At 36.9% G+C, this 16,603-nt stretch overlaps 1 protein-coding gene across 2 annotated transcripts in view; it reads right to left on the bottom strand.

Annotated features, from left to right (window-relative positions):
- The window catches only part of LOC107751737 (stonin-2-like), a 26,013-nt gene extending 11,556 nt beyond the window's left edge, over positions 1-14,457 (bottom strand). Inside the window, exons 1-5 of one of the 2 annotated variants that reach the window (XM_016567491.1) lie at positions 14,397-14,457; positions 8,439-8,598; positions 7,469-7,633; positions 3,777-3,959; positions 778-894 (exon numbers count right to left, since the gene is read on the bottom strand). In XM_016567491.1, coding sequence (XP_016422977.1) covers positions 778-894; positions 3,777-3,959; positions 7,469-7,633; positions 8,439-8,514 — 541 coding nt within the window. In that variant the 5' untranslated portion in view covers positions 8,515-8,598; positions 14,397-14,457. The remainder of the gene's footprint in view (positions 1-777; positions 895-3,776; positions 3,960-7,468; positions 7,634-8,438; positions 8,599-14,396) is intronic. The other variant, XM_016567492.1, reaches the window with a different exon arrangement.
- Positions 14,458-16,603: the final 2,146 nt, after the last annotated feature.

The following is a 16,603-nucleotide window of genomic DNA, read 5'->3' on the forward strand; positions in this document are numbered from 1 at the left end:
CTCGGATGGTGCCCCCCTGGGAGTTGGTGCCCTACGCAAACTGCGTACTCTGTGTATAGGGAGCAGCGGTACTGTTTGCACTGATGTCTTGATCTGCCTCGAAATCTCTCAATCCTTTCTAGCACTAAGCTACTGACCTTTATTTTGTTGGTTTCAGATCAGTCCTTCTAAACAAAACCAGAGCATTAACTGGGGATTACTTCAGAATTAGCCTTACTATGCACCCATTCATTTGCATTAATGTTCACATCAAATGCATTTATTGATTTTAGATTGGCACTCTTACTGTAATATTACTTTTGAATCATCATTTTTCACCATCGCTCTAAACCTTAGAATTAACATGAAACGATGTTCACAACCCATTTCACTTCCCTAATGTAATCTATTTCTGAGTGAAAAAGGGATATTCAACAAAAAATTGGTAGTATCAGAAATATGGAAACATTTTTTCCACAGAGAATGAACCTGAAAAGTTTTATCTGTATTATATTTTGCAGAGAGACAAAACATTTTTTATTATTTATTATTATTATATATATATATTTTTTTTTTTTTCATTATTTTATTGGAGTAATGTGCATCAATGTATCATTCACAAGACTTTGAATGTATACTAAATTTAGAAAATACACACAATTCATTTTTTAATGTTAGCTTTAAAACATCTATATGTAAATGAGTGAGATCCTAGTATTTATTTAACTATTTTAACTATTATTTAATTATTTTAATTATAACTATTTAAGCAAGAGAAATGCTGCTTTCCAAACTCACCACACCATGTTGGTGAGAAGACACAAGAGACATCTCTGACAGGCAGAGCTTTCCCATAATGTGAAGCGGAGTGATAGCTGCAGGTGTCACAGGAGGCGGGTTTTTTCACAAGGACATCTGCAGGGGTCAAAGTTCACAGACGGTGAGGAAGAGTGCGAGATTCCCAGCAGGATGTGCTCTTAAAAAAGCTGTTGCTCTACTCTATAACCTCTGCTGATCTGAGATTACAGTAACTTCTGCTGTTCTATGTAGAGATTAGACGACAATGCCCTTCTGTGTGGACTCCACTGGATATGACAAAACCACATTCTCACACGCTTTCTCTTCCTCTCCTGACCGCGCACACACACACCCATTGCATCTCTATGGACAACAGCATTCTTATGCACCACCGGAAATGTAATGAGAAGAAAATGAAAATGTGCATTGTATATCAAATGCACTGCACGTCCTGATAAAAAACATCATCAGCCATCTGTGCCTGTAAATTAGCCCAACACAAAGCTTTCGTAAAGACCTGGCTTGCACCATACAGCTGCATAAACACTCATATTCACTCGTAACCAATAGTCTCGGCTTACAATGGCACATTCATAACTATAATGTATCATTCATGAATATAAGCTGTAAATCACATAAAGAATCCTTCTAAAGACAACATCTGACAAACAGTGCTTAAAGTAGACACAAGCCATGTGAAATGTGTATAAACAGTGAATGCAACTCAAAGAAATTACAGCAGAGAAGAACTATGTACACAAATAATCAGCAATTACACACACATTTACACTCAGTTCAGCTGTAAATAAACAATCATGGAACAACACCCAAGGGTCACATGTTGAAAGGAAAACCAACAGAACAACAGCCTGCTGCCAGGTTTTATCAGTGTGCACATCAACACAGTGAGAGCAGGAGCAAAGGCCAGCGGGTAGCGCGAAAGTGGGTAGAGTAAGCACATTTTCAAACAATTTGACGTCTAATGGTGTCTGCAGTAGGGAAAATCAAAAAAAAAAAAAAATGCTTCTACAAAGACTTATTCGTAACGATTGCTATTGCTCATACATACCCCTAAACATTAAACATTCACATATAACTAGACCTTTTGTACTACAGGCATGAATGATATCTCAAATCTTCAGGTTTGACGAGGAAAGGGGCACTATAACATTTTAATATCATCTGACTTTTAATTTTCACCTAGAGGCCAATGCAACGGATGAAAAAAATCCCAGACTTGAACTGAAGGAACAACCCAAGCCATATCAAAAGAACAAGAATTACTGGAGAATTACAAGAATAAAGTCGTAGCAATACGAGAATAAAGTAAAAATATTTTGAGAATAAAATCAATTCCGGTGGCCTTGCAACTGATTTGAATATATGTGGGATTATTATCGGAAATTATACTATGTGTCATACTCGCAGGGACAGTATGCTTGGAAATAATATTTCACATCTTCAAATGCATTTATTATTTGTAGAGCGCCAACCACCCAATAATAGCAACAAGCTTTGTGCTTTTGGTACTTTTATTATAAAACAAAGTCTCAACTTTCAAATTCTGTCAGTTTTATAGAGAAATACAAACAATATGTCTTATAATAATGTGTTTTTCATGCTCTTTAATGTGGGGTGACAGACCGCTTTATTCACCTCAGTTTAAGCGGCATAGAATCAATCATCTTTTACAATCATCGATTACAATGAAACATTCGTTTCATTAAATTATATAATTTTGACTTTATTCTCAAAATATTTAGACTTTATTCAGATCATTTTTATTTTTTTTCTCAAAATATTTTTTTAATCTCGCAATCTTCGATTTTTTTTTATTTTTTAACATGGCACTAAAACCCATCGTAGTTTTCTTTTTCTAACTTAAGAAAAAAAAAATTACAAATATTTATGCATTCCTGAACAAGAAATAATTTTTAAAGAACATTCTTATCTTTTTTCTTACAGACTCAGACATGATCAAACTCCAGTGCAGCTTGTCGTAATTACACACTATTTAGTGACTATTTAGTCCAGGGGTGCCCAAACTCGGTCCTGGAGGGCCGGTGTCCTGCAGACCTTACAAAAGGTTTCTTACAAAAACGCATCGATTCGCTACAGGAGGCCTTTGTTCACCCCCCAGAGCCGTGTGAGACACTTTTTTTTAATGGATGGGCGCTTTTTATTGCACTTATTTTAGACTGATGCATGCAACACCCACTGAGTGGCATTAAACAGCTTGAAAGATCAAAGACCATTTTTTATATAACTCCGACTGGATTCGTCTGAAAGAAGAAAGTCATATACACCTAGGATGACTTGAGGGTGAGTAATTTGTGTGCTAATTTTCATTTTTGGGTGAACTAATCCTTTAACTAACACTCAATATCATGCACTTCTTTTCACTCCTGCCTCAAGTGAAAATTCTGTTGCAGTGACTTCCCACACTGAGAAATGAAGCATGCTGCATTTTAATAAATAAAACCGTCTTAAGCACCTCACCCTCTCCTGTCTCCATAGAAACCCTGGTCTGAGTGAGCTATTGCTGGAGGCCCGAGATGGATCGCGTAGGAGCGCTAACCGCTCCACCACAAATTACTTGCGAGAGAGAAAGCGTCCTGCCTCAAATCAGCACAGCGTTCCTTCAGAGCCACCATCACTCACACAAGAGAAGCGTCTGAGGAGCAGCTGTCACAGACCGTGTGAATTTATTTGTCCCAATTCCTCCATCATTTACTCCTAAACCTGCCGTCTTTTCATTCCGCCCGCGCTCCTGAACCTGACCCTGGAGGCTGTGCTGAGCAACGGAAGGGATTTATTGATGGATAATTCAGCGTGTGAAGCATTTCCTGTGTGATTCTCACTTCCTTCTATCTTCTCACGAAGGGACAGACTTTAATTACTGCTTGGGTGGATATAAAACCGCCACTTACAGATGTTCGACTGAGGAGAGTTGCCCATTTATTAACTAGTAGGTATGACTCTGTGTGTGTGGTACTCACTAGGAGAGTGGGGACAGGAGGGTGTTTGACTGGGTGGCTCTTCAGTGTTAAGAGAGGGCAGGTCACAGGAAGATGCCCCCATGCTCACGGAGCTCTGCTCCTCTGATTGGGTGGTCCAGCTGCTCTCTGATGGGGGAACGGCACTCCAGAAACTGGCCAAAGAGCAAATGCTGTGCCTGAGACCTGCAATAAAACAAATGTCTTTAGAGATATAAATTTAGGATACATAGTCATAAAAATGACTGCCATCTTCACAAACAGGCAAAATTCTGCATTTAAAAAGGAAAAGTTTGCCCCAAAAAAAATGTGTTTATGCACATCCTTCATGCAGGTTCATATGTAAGCAGCTGTTTTCAAATGTAATATATTTTAAAATGTAATTTATTCCTGTGATGTGAAAGCTGAATTTTCAGCATCATAACTCCAGTCTTCAGTGTCACACGATCCTTCAGAAATCATTGTGATATGCTGATTTTGTGCTCAAAAAATATTTCTTATTAACTTTTTAATTAAGTCTAAGTGTAATTAAGGAAGTCTTTTCTGTCACTTTTGGTCAATTTAATGCATCTTTGCTGAATAACTTAATTTCTTATTATATGTATTAATTCATATGTATTTATATCTTTAAAAATAAAATTATAAAATATTACTGCCCCCAAACATTTGAATGGTAGTGCCGATAATTATCACCATGTATTTATTTGGGTTTTATTCCATTTTAATTTCCTGAAATAATTTTCCTGGTACTGAACTACTGAAGTTCAAATTACTAGTCTGGCTCCTATTTATAACTGCCTCTTATTTATTCCTATTTATTACTGGAACTGAATTTGAAACTAAAGGCACTGTCATTTTTTATTCAGAATGGCGCACAACTCGGTATGCGTGTGTGAATACGGTAAATGTGTGTCGCTAATGAACAGGTGTTATCATTGAATTAGGAACGAGACTATTAAATATTCACAGTGGGGAAAAGTGCTTTAGTAAAAGGATTAAACATCAAGGGTGAGGCGAGATAACAGCATGCTGATGTGTATCAGCCTCGTCAAACAATCGAATCAATCTACTCGATTTTAATTAGCACTGCTGTAATTGCTATCAGAGGACATATTACTTATGTTATGAATTACTGTGTAGAAGAACGCTTTGAAACAATGATAGAGAGAATACAGCAGTACTACACAGATGATGGTTTCGATTCAGGTTGGAGTAAATATGTGAAGTCAGATGACATCCTTACAGTTCTTTAAATGCACTGCTGATGCCTAATTACACAATTGGGATTCAAAAACATTCCAAACACAGGATGTAACAAATCCAACCGCACAGTTGTTGTTTTTTTCTGGAGCTCAATTAAAAAAGTTCACAAAAGTAGTTATTTAAAACTTTATGACCTACTTAATAAAGTTCACCATAAAGAAGGACTTGAAAATGTTACAAGTAAAACAAACATTTTGGGGTTATGTGTTTTGGGGTATTCAGCACAACAGATCAATTGTGTAAGTCTTTACACAAGGTATAAAAAAAACAATAGAGAAGTGTTTGATGCAATGAATTTAGATCATCTGAGTATTACATAAAGAAAAAAAAAAGATGATGACGCGACGATGGTGATGATGATGATGATAAGTCTAAGCAAGACACTACTGCATCATCAGGTTGAAAATAAAAGTACAGTCAACTAACTCTAAGAGGAATAATGCACAAGCAGGATTACAAATGGTCACTTATCACAAAAAAAAAATAACCTTGGTTGGTAACTTTATTAGGAATGGCAACATACATGGAACGATACCTTTTAAAATGTACCATTAAACTTAAATTGGAAAGATGTCTAAAGATTTTTTGATTTTACTTATAACTTATAATGCCTTCACTTATGTCTTCACAACTAATGCAGTTTCACACAGACAAAAAGTGAAACACATAAGATGCAGTGAGTGAAACAATGACCTGTTTGTCACTAATGTGTACAATAAAATGTTTTTTTTTAAATCCCCTTTTTTATAAGTTAATTCTGGTTCTCAGTGGCACCCATGAATGAGAATGCAAATTGAGATAATTACAATTAAAAGTCTTCCCTCAAATTTATAAACTGAATTTGAACTAATGCCAACTATTCAAAATCTCTGTATTTTCATATAGCTGTCTTGCCTGTAATAAGTGAAATCTCAATGATTCAAGTGAATAGTTTTAAAGATTTGAATAATATTCTCAGTCTATGAGAAAAGAAAACAAGTGTGCATGTGGGATTATTCCACCTAACACTCCTTTTCCTGAGGCTTCCCAAACCCCTGATATCACCACAAACAACTTCAGATGGATCCATATGTGCTCTGATGTATTTTTTAGTCATTTTTAGTCAATTAAAAAAATTTAAAATAAATAAACACATTATGTTCACAATATACTTATTTAATATAACAATGGCAACATGAAGTTTCTGCTGCATTAGCATTAAAGAAACACTGCTTTCACTTCCCATCTTTATGTTGTTTTATTTCCCCATTAAAAAAAATAGCTTTCAGTCAATCTAAAATTAAATGAATCTGGATGCCTTTGAATATAAATAATTTAAGATGTTGCGGTTGGATAAACTCTACATCTGACACTGGCTTTTGGCTGCTAAAGCTTCCTCTAGACCACACATGGAAATTAAGGCATCAAACCTGAAATCATATTTTGGACAGCCCCTGTAATTGGACTAAATAAGTAGTTCTTTAACAAACCCAGGCTTGATCTCTTAGTGAACACATTATGAAGGAGTGATAGACCGGCTGAACCCTTGACTTCATCCTAAGGCAGATTTCATGCAAGAGCAACAACAGCTGAGATGAAAACTCTGCTTATGGCTTCAATTAGGGTTTGAAGGGTTTGGCCATTTGCATGTTGCTGCACTCGGCCTCTCACAGGAGATTTCTTGGGAAAGAGTTACTGGCAAAGCTGCTGGGTTTCGACAAGAGTGGGGGTGGGTGAGTCAATGTGTGCAAAAAAGAGACAGACAGAGATAAACACAGAGACAGGCTAGACCAAGCATCAAGTCTAAAGGAAGTGACACAGTCCTTTTTCAGGCCAACCCAACTGAGTCAACTCATTGTAGAAATCAGTAAAATAATGTTTCTCTGGAAAACTGGAAACACTGGGACATTCTTGTTGAAATGGGTGTGGTGTAATGGTTAGAAGCTCAAGGCTGGCACCGGAAGGTTGCCATTGTGCCCTCAAGCAAGGCATATTCCCAGGTTGCACGGGAATTGTCAATATCATAAGTCACATGAATATTTACTCATTTGTTGAGGAAGCATCTGTCACCCATTACTTTGAGTTTATTTTGAGTATCATTATGAAAGTATGCAACTATAATAAATGCACTTGAGGGTTTAAAAGCAGAAAGATTTGTTGGAGGTTTTAAACTTGAATACTTAATCTTAAACCAAACTCTTTTCTCAGAAAATTTTGTTTGTTTGATTCCTTATGATATGACCCCTTTTGAAACTGTGTGCATTGCATTTCTCTGTTGTCTTGTATTGCCAGTGGTTTTTTTTTTTAATGAACTGAGGGATGATGGATTGTATTGTACTGTACTGAACCCTGAACATGACTTTGGAAGCACATTACGCAAATCTCATGGTTAGAGTTCTCCTTCCATGCAATAATAATAATAACAAATATATATATTTAAGTAGTTCTCATACCTTCTACCTGTGATGAGGGAGGAGGAGAGGGTGCCCATGCTTTGTCATCAAACTGAACCCAGGAATTTGGCTGCTCTGCCTTCTGACCAGACACAAATGGTACTTCTGCCCAAGTAGAGGAGTCCAGCACAGGCTGGTCTAAAGAAGGCTGGAGGTGGTCCTCATCTTTGGGCCAAAAGAAGAAACACAGTTGGAGAAATACAGCCTCTTCTCAGTAAAAAGGTCACAGTTAAATGTTAAATCTAGTAGGGTGCAAGAACTGTGGACCGTTCCCGAAGTAATCACTATGAAGCAATGACCTCAGGACGCAGGAATCTCACAGAAAGATCTGAATGCAAACTCAGACAGAGTAAAACAAACTGATATCCACTCAGCAAGTTCTGAAACTATTTTCAGTTACACACAAGAACTTCTTGAACTTTTTCTTTCCATCTAAAGCATAATTCAACAATCCTCCTATCCAACACCGGACATGGCTTCCCAACTGTCTAAAACTGACAGACTTTAGCCAGGGTATTTAATTTTTGACAAGAATGAAAACAAGGCTGTGAGGGATAGTACAGTTTGTTTGGTGGATTTGTACTATAGTTTAACAACATGCCAATTGTTTAGCTGAAAAAACATCTTCCCAAAGAAACTTTATGTAGTTTCTCCATAAAAACTCAATTTTGAAAGTTGTGAGTTTTGAAATCCACAACCTAGTCTAGTACCTTTATACAGTACATACCATTGTAAAGACTGTAGTCTATCCCACACAGCCTTCATTTGCGTAAAATTCAGTATGGTGTCTGCCCTAACTAAGGTCTATCACTGACTGGTCAAATAGAAACCTCCATTTACATTTATTTGTTTCGCAGACTTTCATCAGCAGAGGATTCAGGGTTCACATTTCAATAATTATGTTTGTTCCATGGGAATTTAACCCATAAAACATCTTGTTACTCTAAGTAAAGACTATGTTTGTACTGACCTGCCTGTAAACCCTCATCTGAAAAAGCGACCCAGCCTGGTCTGGATTCAGTCCTGCTACTGGCTGTAGCAGCCATGGGAGTTGTCCTGTCCTGTGTCTTGTACCTTGTAACGTCGCCTCACTCTCCCCAAATCTTGGACTCCATGCCCACCTAGGAAGGCTTAAGAACAGAGAACCATCAGCTATTCATTAGGATTTCATATTCTGATAGGTATCTGCCACAAAATAAATTTTCATTTAAAAAGGCATTAAGGAACCTTTGACAAAACAGTTAATGTTACCAAAAAGATTCAAATTGTTAAAACAAGAAGTAAAATGAGTACATGTTTTTTAAATATCATAAACTGATCATAAACCTGTAATATACTGAAATATTACTACAATTTTAAATGCCCGTTTTCTGTTTGAATATATTTTAAAATATAGTTTATTCCAAGGCTGAATTTTTAGCAGCCAATTTTTAGTCTTCAGTGTCACAAGATCCTTCAGTAATCATTTTAATATGCTGATTTGGTGCAGTTGTGAATCAGTGTGAATGTCACAAAATTCAGTTTCAGGAATCAGTAGTTTAAAGCATAACCAAACAGTTGACAGTAGCCATTGACTTCCATAGCATGAAAAACAACTTGGGAGAAACCAGACTCAATCAGTCAGTTCTCCTCTGGCTTTACAGGATGAGTTATGTTCTACTCGTATTTGTTGAGAATACAAATAGATTACAAATTTGAGGCTTTGACACCACAACCATTGGTATAGGAATAAAATAAGAGGCAGAGAATGGGAATTGGGAAACTCAGGGATGACATGTTTTGTCTAAGCAAAATAAATTTCTCCATAGCAAGTAGTGACAGCAGTAAACAGAGAAGGCTTGTGTAAGTGTTTTTGACTGCCAAAAAGAAAACAACATGCCTCGACATGGCCTTTTAAAACAGGATGGAGGCAGTGCAAAGCCACAGGAAGGACTACTGATAAATGTCTGACAAGTGAAAAGCATTTATAACACAAATAGCTACTACAGCTCCTCTGGCTACTCAGATCAAACATCATTCAAAGAGGAGACATAAAAGTAGTGCATTTTAAATAAAATCAAAGCTTCAAGTGTCAAGGATCGCTGCACTCTAATGTCTTATTAAGTGTTCACGAGGAACCAGGTGACAAATGCACCATCGAAAAGTAACAAATGCCCTTCTGCTCACCAAAGAGGAAAAACACAGTGACAAAAGCTGAGAGGCCATTGTGATCAGAATTTTTTCACATCAGAGAGGGTCTATTTTCTCTCCTAAATCAAGACCATGCAGGAAACACACTTTCATAGAGGAAACACACTTGGATGTGCTGAACGATCTGGTAAATTGGGGCCAATTCCGTAACATGTTTTTGTTCTGGTAAATCTCTCCTTTGCATTCACAATCCGGCTGCACGCTACCCTTCCTCAGCCCCCCATTTCACACCAAACAAAGCAAGCACCTCCCTCCAACTAGCAAATTCATTCAACATCTCACAACACCCACCGTTTACTGAAAAACTCAATGGTTTGGATGCTATTAGCACTACTATATCCTCAGCCATTTTTTTGGCTGTCATGTGACTATATAAAAGTGAATATTTGAATATTTGCTTCATGTAATGAAATGACAAAAATAAAACCAATTTCACAGGTCCTAAATAATACATAGGTCCGAAATGAAAAAGTCCAAAAAAAACAAAAAAAAGTTACCACCATTTTCCCACTAAACCTAAACATATAAAATGGCCTGAAAACTAACAATAAAAACACAAAACTCTAATTATGAATTCATAGGATTTATATTAAGTCAGATATGAATGGAAAAAGTAGATTAAAACTCAGTCACTTAGTCAGTAATCATTTCAATGTACTCACTGATGAGTTTGAGTCTGTGAGATTTGTGAACCTGTTTGACTGATTCAAATCTTACAAACACACACATGCAAATAAAGTTGCTCCATCTGACTACATTTAAAAAAAAATCTGAAATATTTTCATTCTAGCCATTTTAGTTGCACTCTGTCTGGAGCCTTTAGAGCAGGGTTCCCCAAATCTTGCCCTGGAGGTCCAATGCGCTGCAGAGTTTAGCTCCAACCCTGATCAAACTCAGCTACCTGTTATTTTTTAATGATCCTGAAGACATTGATTAGCATGCTCAGGTGTGTTTGATTAGGGTTAGAGCTAAACTCTGCAGGAAAGTGGATCTCGTGGGCCAGATTTGAGGATCCCTGCTTTAGAGTGTGTAGCCAGAATTTCAAAGCAACACTGATGTTTGCAGCTCCAAAATCTTACAAAACTCCGATCCACTTCTCAGACTCCAACAGGCTTGGGCTCTGGCAGTCTGTCAGTTATGTCAGTGGTGCATGCAGGCGTCCACAAGATATGTGCACAATATTGGGACGTTTGGCAGAACTGGTCTGCGGAACTCTTTTACTGTGTCAAATCTCTCTCTCGCACGACCATCCCAAAGCTCATGATCATGCATGACATCATCATTCGGACTGTGCTTTAGACCCTGCATAATTTCCTGCTGTCAGTGCTCACAGTCACAGTGAGTTTGCCTCACACAGTCCACGTTTTAACGCTTTACCAAAAAAAAAAATTATAATAATTAGCTAGGAGTAAAAACAAACACATCAAACAGGAAAACAGTGTCCAAAGTGTCCAGAAATAAACTGTTATTATCTATGTGGTAGTATCTATGTCAAGTCACAGCTAGACCTCAAAAATACATGGTGGTCACGGTCTACACACCAGGGGATGTGTGACAGTAGTGCAGAACACAACAAGCATCAAGTGCATCTCATCATGAGGAGCCAACAGGGCTCGGTTCAGCCTCCTATTGGGCCAGGACAGCAATGATCCAAAGCATGAGCTCCATCAAGCACCCCAATATAAATATTGCATTTCTTCAGTTATCATGACTATGCAGTGCTGTTATTACTAACTATCACTAAAATTAAAATGATTTAAAAAATAATTTTGTTAATTGAAATAAAGCTGAAACGATTAAAAACTTTTAAACAAATATTTCTATTTAGCTTTAATTTATATTTGTTTTACTTTTAGCATTTTTAGTTAGGCTAAACGCAAACATTTTATTTCAAGGCAAGTTTAAGTTTTTATTTGAAAAAAAAATTACAGAATCTAAAACTAAAATAATTCAAACTCATTTACATTAATTAAAATATGATGTAAAATAATGATGTATGGTGTATTTAAAACAATGATGTAAAAACATCATTAACATTAAACTTAAAAAAATTGTCCCAGCAACTAACTGAAATAAAATAAGTTTAACTATAAAATTACTAAAACAAAAACAAATATAAACTAAAGCTAAAAATAAATATTTAAAAAATAAATCAATTAAAATTAAAACAAATAACATGAAAATAAAATAACAGCTAATTCAAAATATTAAAAAAACAAAACACAAAAGTATCACAATAAAATTTAAATAACACTGGGTCTAATGTAGAAATCAATTTGATATGATAAATAAAATTCATAGCAATCAGTCAGACCTGCAGTACGATTTTTACAAATTCAGGCAGATGGTAGTTTTACAGCATGACAAAAACAGGTGTTCCAGACAGCTTGATTATAATTGAAGAGATCGAGATTTGTGTGTTAGTTTTGTTTTGCATCTGTCTAGCCAGATTATGTTGTTGTTGTTTTGAAATGTATATGGTGAGGACATTGTCCTGCCTCACCGACCACTGGCGTTAATGCTTCCTGGTTCAAGCCCAGCAGGTTTAAGGGACCAGTGCAGAGCCAGATTGGCCACCAGCACCCTGTGAGTGGAAAAGGAGAGTTCCTTAAGTCCTGCAATGTCCCCTACTTGCGCCTAGCAGGAGAGACCCAGTTATTCCCTAAAGCCTCGTCTCATGGAGTGGGCTTGCTGAGATGTCTCACTATAACTCTGCACCAAAAGACAACAAAGAGTAGTTTGATTTTAATAAAAAAGTGCCTACACCCCCCACTTCCCAAAAGTTCTCATGCCAAGTTCACAGAAAAACTGTTTACTGAGCAGCGAAGCTCACATGAATAACACCATAATCTCCAGACGCTCTACCAGAAAATCCTGCTGGGCTCAGTCTTCATAGACACGGCCAAAAGTTCTAAAACAAGTAGAACGAGTAAAAACAAATATCAGTAACTAAATCCATGTATAGGTAAAGAGGTCAAGCCACCACCTGGGACAGATGAATGCAGCCCTCGGATAGCCACCTTATGTGCCCTGAGGTAACGTTGCCCATGTATAAAGTGTGTGCTGACAACTACACTCTTTCTTTTCATACATAGTGAGACTAAACATAATTGAGTTAATGTAGGCAGGTAAAATACACATTTAGGACTTTACCATGAGTCACTGAATAAGAGTATGTTCACAGAGGTAGGTGGAATTGTTGGCAGGTTTTGCAATGATTGCAGGAACAAAATTTCAAAACCTAAGGACAAAGGTTAATTATGGGGTCTATACATTATGTCTTGATTCATATCTGAAACGTCATACTCATTTAAGGTTAGTATTTAAGTAGATGTTAGAGTGGCGCTTAGTAGACTGTTAAATCCCAACAAGGACATGGACATTTAAGGTGTGTTTTTACATGGACAAAAGCAAACTGTACAAGCCCAGTTCTAGACATGACTCAGCAAGAGAAAAGCTTCTGATGTGCCATGTTATTCATAGACAAAAAAACAAACAAAAAAACAGTTGTCGCCGCCACCTCCACATACTTTTCACAGCAGTTTCAGTTTCACCATTCCCTGAGGAACTGAAGACCTCTTACAAACATTTACCATGGTAACTACAGTTTCTGTCAAAGTACCATGGTTACCAGTTATTGCGATTACAAAAAAAAATCTGGCAACTTTGGTATCAGCCACCGCTTTCATTAAAGACCTGTGAATTAGCTTGACAAGCACTATTTTCTTTACTCCGTTAATGCATTTCCTATAGAAACTGAGGTGGGGCATTTCAAGTGGTGTTTGACATTTCAAATGATGGTATTTGATTGGACACAAATCTATGCAGTGCAGCATGAGTCATCAACATTTTAAGCTCCATTTTCCCACTACAACTGAACTGAAGATTGCTTGAAAACTAACACTAAAAATCACAAAACTCTAATTCTGATTTCACGGGTTAAGGGGGGGGTGAATTAAATGTTATCACAAAATGATGAAAAGATGCTAAAACCAGCTCATTTCAAGAAGGTCCCATATTGAGCAACTTCTGTATTTTTGTTAAAAACTGTGGTTTCTATGGTAAAATAAGTGACTACAGGTTCTTTAAAATCACTGGTGAACCCTTCAAAAATTCTGAATATGTAGAAACGGCAGCATACATGTATCCAAACAAAATGTTACAGCAATCATGCATTATTAAAATGTAGCAGATTGCAGAGAGTGGAACAACAAAGTAAGTACTAAGTTATTTTTATAGGCCTAATTAAAATTATTTTCACCAGCACTAAGCACTTCAGAATAATAAAGGTTCATGTATCAAAACTGTATATACGGATATGATCGTTTCCTTTCATTATCATCTCAATCTATGCTGATTACTCAACAATAATCTGCTGTGATGTTATCAAATGAGTAAAACAGGCTTCATCATGTAACAATGGAACAAAAACAACTAGAAAGTTCTCCTTATCACGTCAGCTTCGCATAAAACATATTCGATCTGTGTATTCTGACATTTGATAACTTTTTGCCACGTATTACATATATCCTGCTACCAATGTATACAAAGCACACGCGTTTACAACCTGTTGCAACACTGAGAGACAAGTAGTTTCACGGTAACTAATGTAACTTAAATATTTAACCCTGAATATATATCTGTGAAAATATTTCCAGATTCTTAAGCAAATTAAGTAGACATTGTTGTATATAACATAGCGTAGCATAGCATTGTTGTGTATATAACATTTACATACCGATATCGTGTTGTTGAGTCTAAGCAGATTGTAGCTCTCACTCGCTCCCGGTGAATCTGGTCTAATGCCCCACCTTACTCGCAGCTGATTGGACAGTGGAAGAAGCGCTGTTCGATGCCACACCTTATAGTCACATGATTGGATAGTTAAAGCAGCGCTGCTTCAAATGTCCAATCAGGTGCAAACCAGGTGGAGTACGCATTATACGAGAGAATAAAAAGTGCGTATTATTATATTATATTATATTATATTATAGTTAAAGTGACAGCTGTTTGTTTAAAAAAAGATCTCTATGTTGCATGAACAGAAGGGGCATTTTGGTTCTACCCCATGGGCTTTCTTTGTTTAAAAGACTGAACAGTCATGTCATGGATTTACATACATTAATGTATTTAACGTCTAATTAACGCATTGCTTGCACACGTTACGCCATCTGTTGGATGTCAATTCTTGTTTTGGTTTTGTGTTGTGGCATGTCTGTGTGTGGCCGCTTTTCTCTTTTTAGTATTACTGAACAGCGATTCCTAGAAAGGAATCATAAATAAAAACAAAAATGATTTCAAAAATACATGTATGACTTTTAAATGTTTCTGAATAAAGTGAGTGAGGTACTATAGTGACATAGTTTATGTAAAACATGAATATCTCCTACAGGTGGCGCCAAAGTTCTTATAACGCCTGACATTAGATTTAACTTTAGATTTACTGTAAGAGCCACATGCTTTTTTTTTCATATTACTGAATTGATTATAAATTGACTTTTTGTAAACCATTTTATATGAAAAGCATTCAATAAAAATAAACTTACAACAAGCAGGCCCGAAGCATATCTTCAAAGCGCCAGAATTTTAGTTTTCTATCTGAGGAATGACTCTTATCATATGAAACCGGCTACCTGACTCTTGTTTCCAATCCATAGGTAAGACCTCAGACATGTGTGTCAAGGTCACAGGCTCGTTTCCATACCTGTCCATCAACCTGTCATGCTTTGAAAAAGCCAGGGACCTTTTCCCAGGAACCACGAGAGACAAGAGAATAAGAAGGTAAAAAAGTAAACACAAAACAACTTTCAAGTCACCACATCCGTCAGTGAAAGGAAAGCTTTATTTTTAGCATTAGCAGCAGGCAGGGCTCAAATTGAGGGGGGATGTTTGAAAAAAAAATATAATAATAAATAACAAAAAGCATCCCCTCAGTAAAACCACCATCCCCTTTGGATTAATAATGTGTATTATGTAAAACTTATCATGCAAATGAAATGTTAAAATTATCTACTTAAGATAATTCACGAATAACGGCGATTGGCCAATCAGAACTCGTTTCTGTAATAAGCTGCACACAAGCTTTTCGTCATTTTTCGCGTAAATGGTTCAAGCACAACTTTTGAATTTCTTTAAAAAGAAGACAACAGAAAAGGTATGATTTTGTTCCTTCATTAGAATTTAAAACATTCCCCTGACATAACGTTATTGTGCTGTATGTGTAACTGTGAGGGATTGAGAGATATAGGAGAGCTGACATTATGAGTCATCGACCCTGCAAAAACCAAACAAAAACACGTATTTAGAGTCCAAAAGCATTCACTGCGCGATGAAGCCTATTAGAATACAGGTAAAATAACCATATAATTCAAGCAATTAATGAAAAAAATACCCATGTGTGAGTGTTTATGTTTTTATATTCATTGCACAAGCAATGTACTTTTTTGAATATCAGTAGGCCTATGTAACGGAGTGAAAAGGTATGTTAAATTATTGCATAAATGGGGACAGCGCCATCTATGTGGTGCGTGATGTGATTTAGCGTGTGGAGTAGGGACCCCTTTTTTAAAAATTAGACAAATTTTATATTTATTCTTAAATACAAATTTTGTATTTAAGAAATTGACCACACCATCCCCCCTGAATTGTTTTTTTACAATTCGACCACTGGCAGCAGGGTGATTTCTGGCGCTCTGTACGTGAAAAGGTAGAGACCCTGCTGAGCTGAGCTCTCGGAGTCCTGAATGAAAGCACTCACTCAGTCTCTCCCGCGCTCGGCCGGCTGTGTGGTAGCAGCACGTTGCATAACTACTAGTGACGCCTGTGCCGTTTCTCACTGTTGCCAGGGACGGCGGGCATCTGCCCACCCGCTGAACAGTCATCACGTCATTCCTGAAGTCATACATCTGAGACCCCTCATGTCAAATGTATCAACAAAGAAGTTTG

This window comes from Sinocyclocheilus rhinocerous, unplaced genomic scaffold (genome assembly GCF_001515625.1).
Source record: "Sinocyclocheilus rhinocerous isolate Xijiao unplaced genomic scaffold, SAMN03320098_v1.1 scaffold993, whole genome shotgun sequence".
Classification (NCBI taxonomy): domain Eukaryota; kingdom Metazoa; phylum Chordata; class Actinopteri; order Cypriniformes; family Cyprinidae; genus Sinocyclocheilus; species Sinocyclocheilus rhinocerous.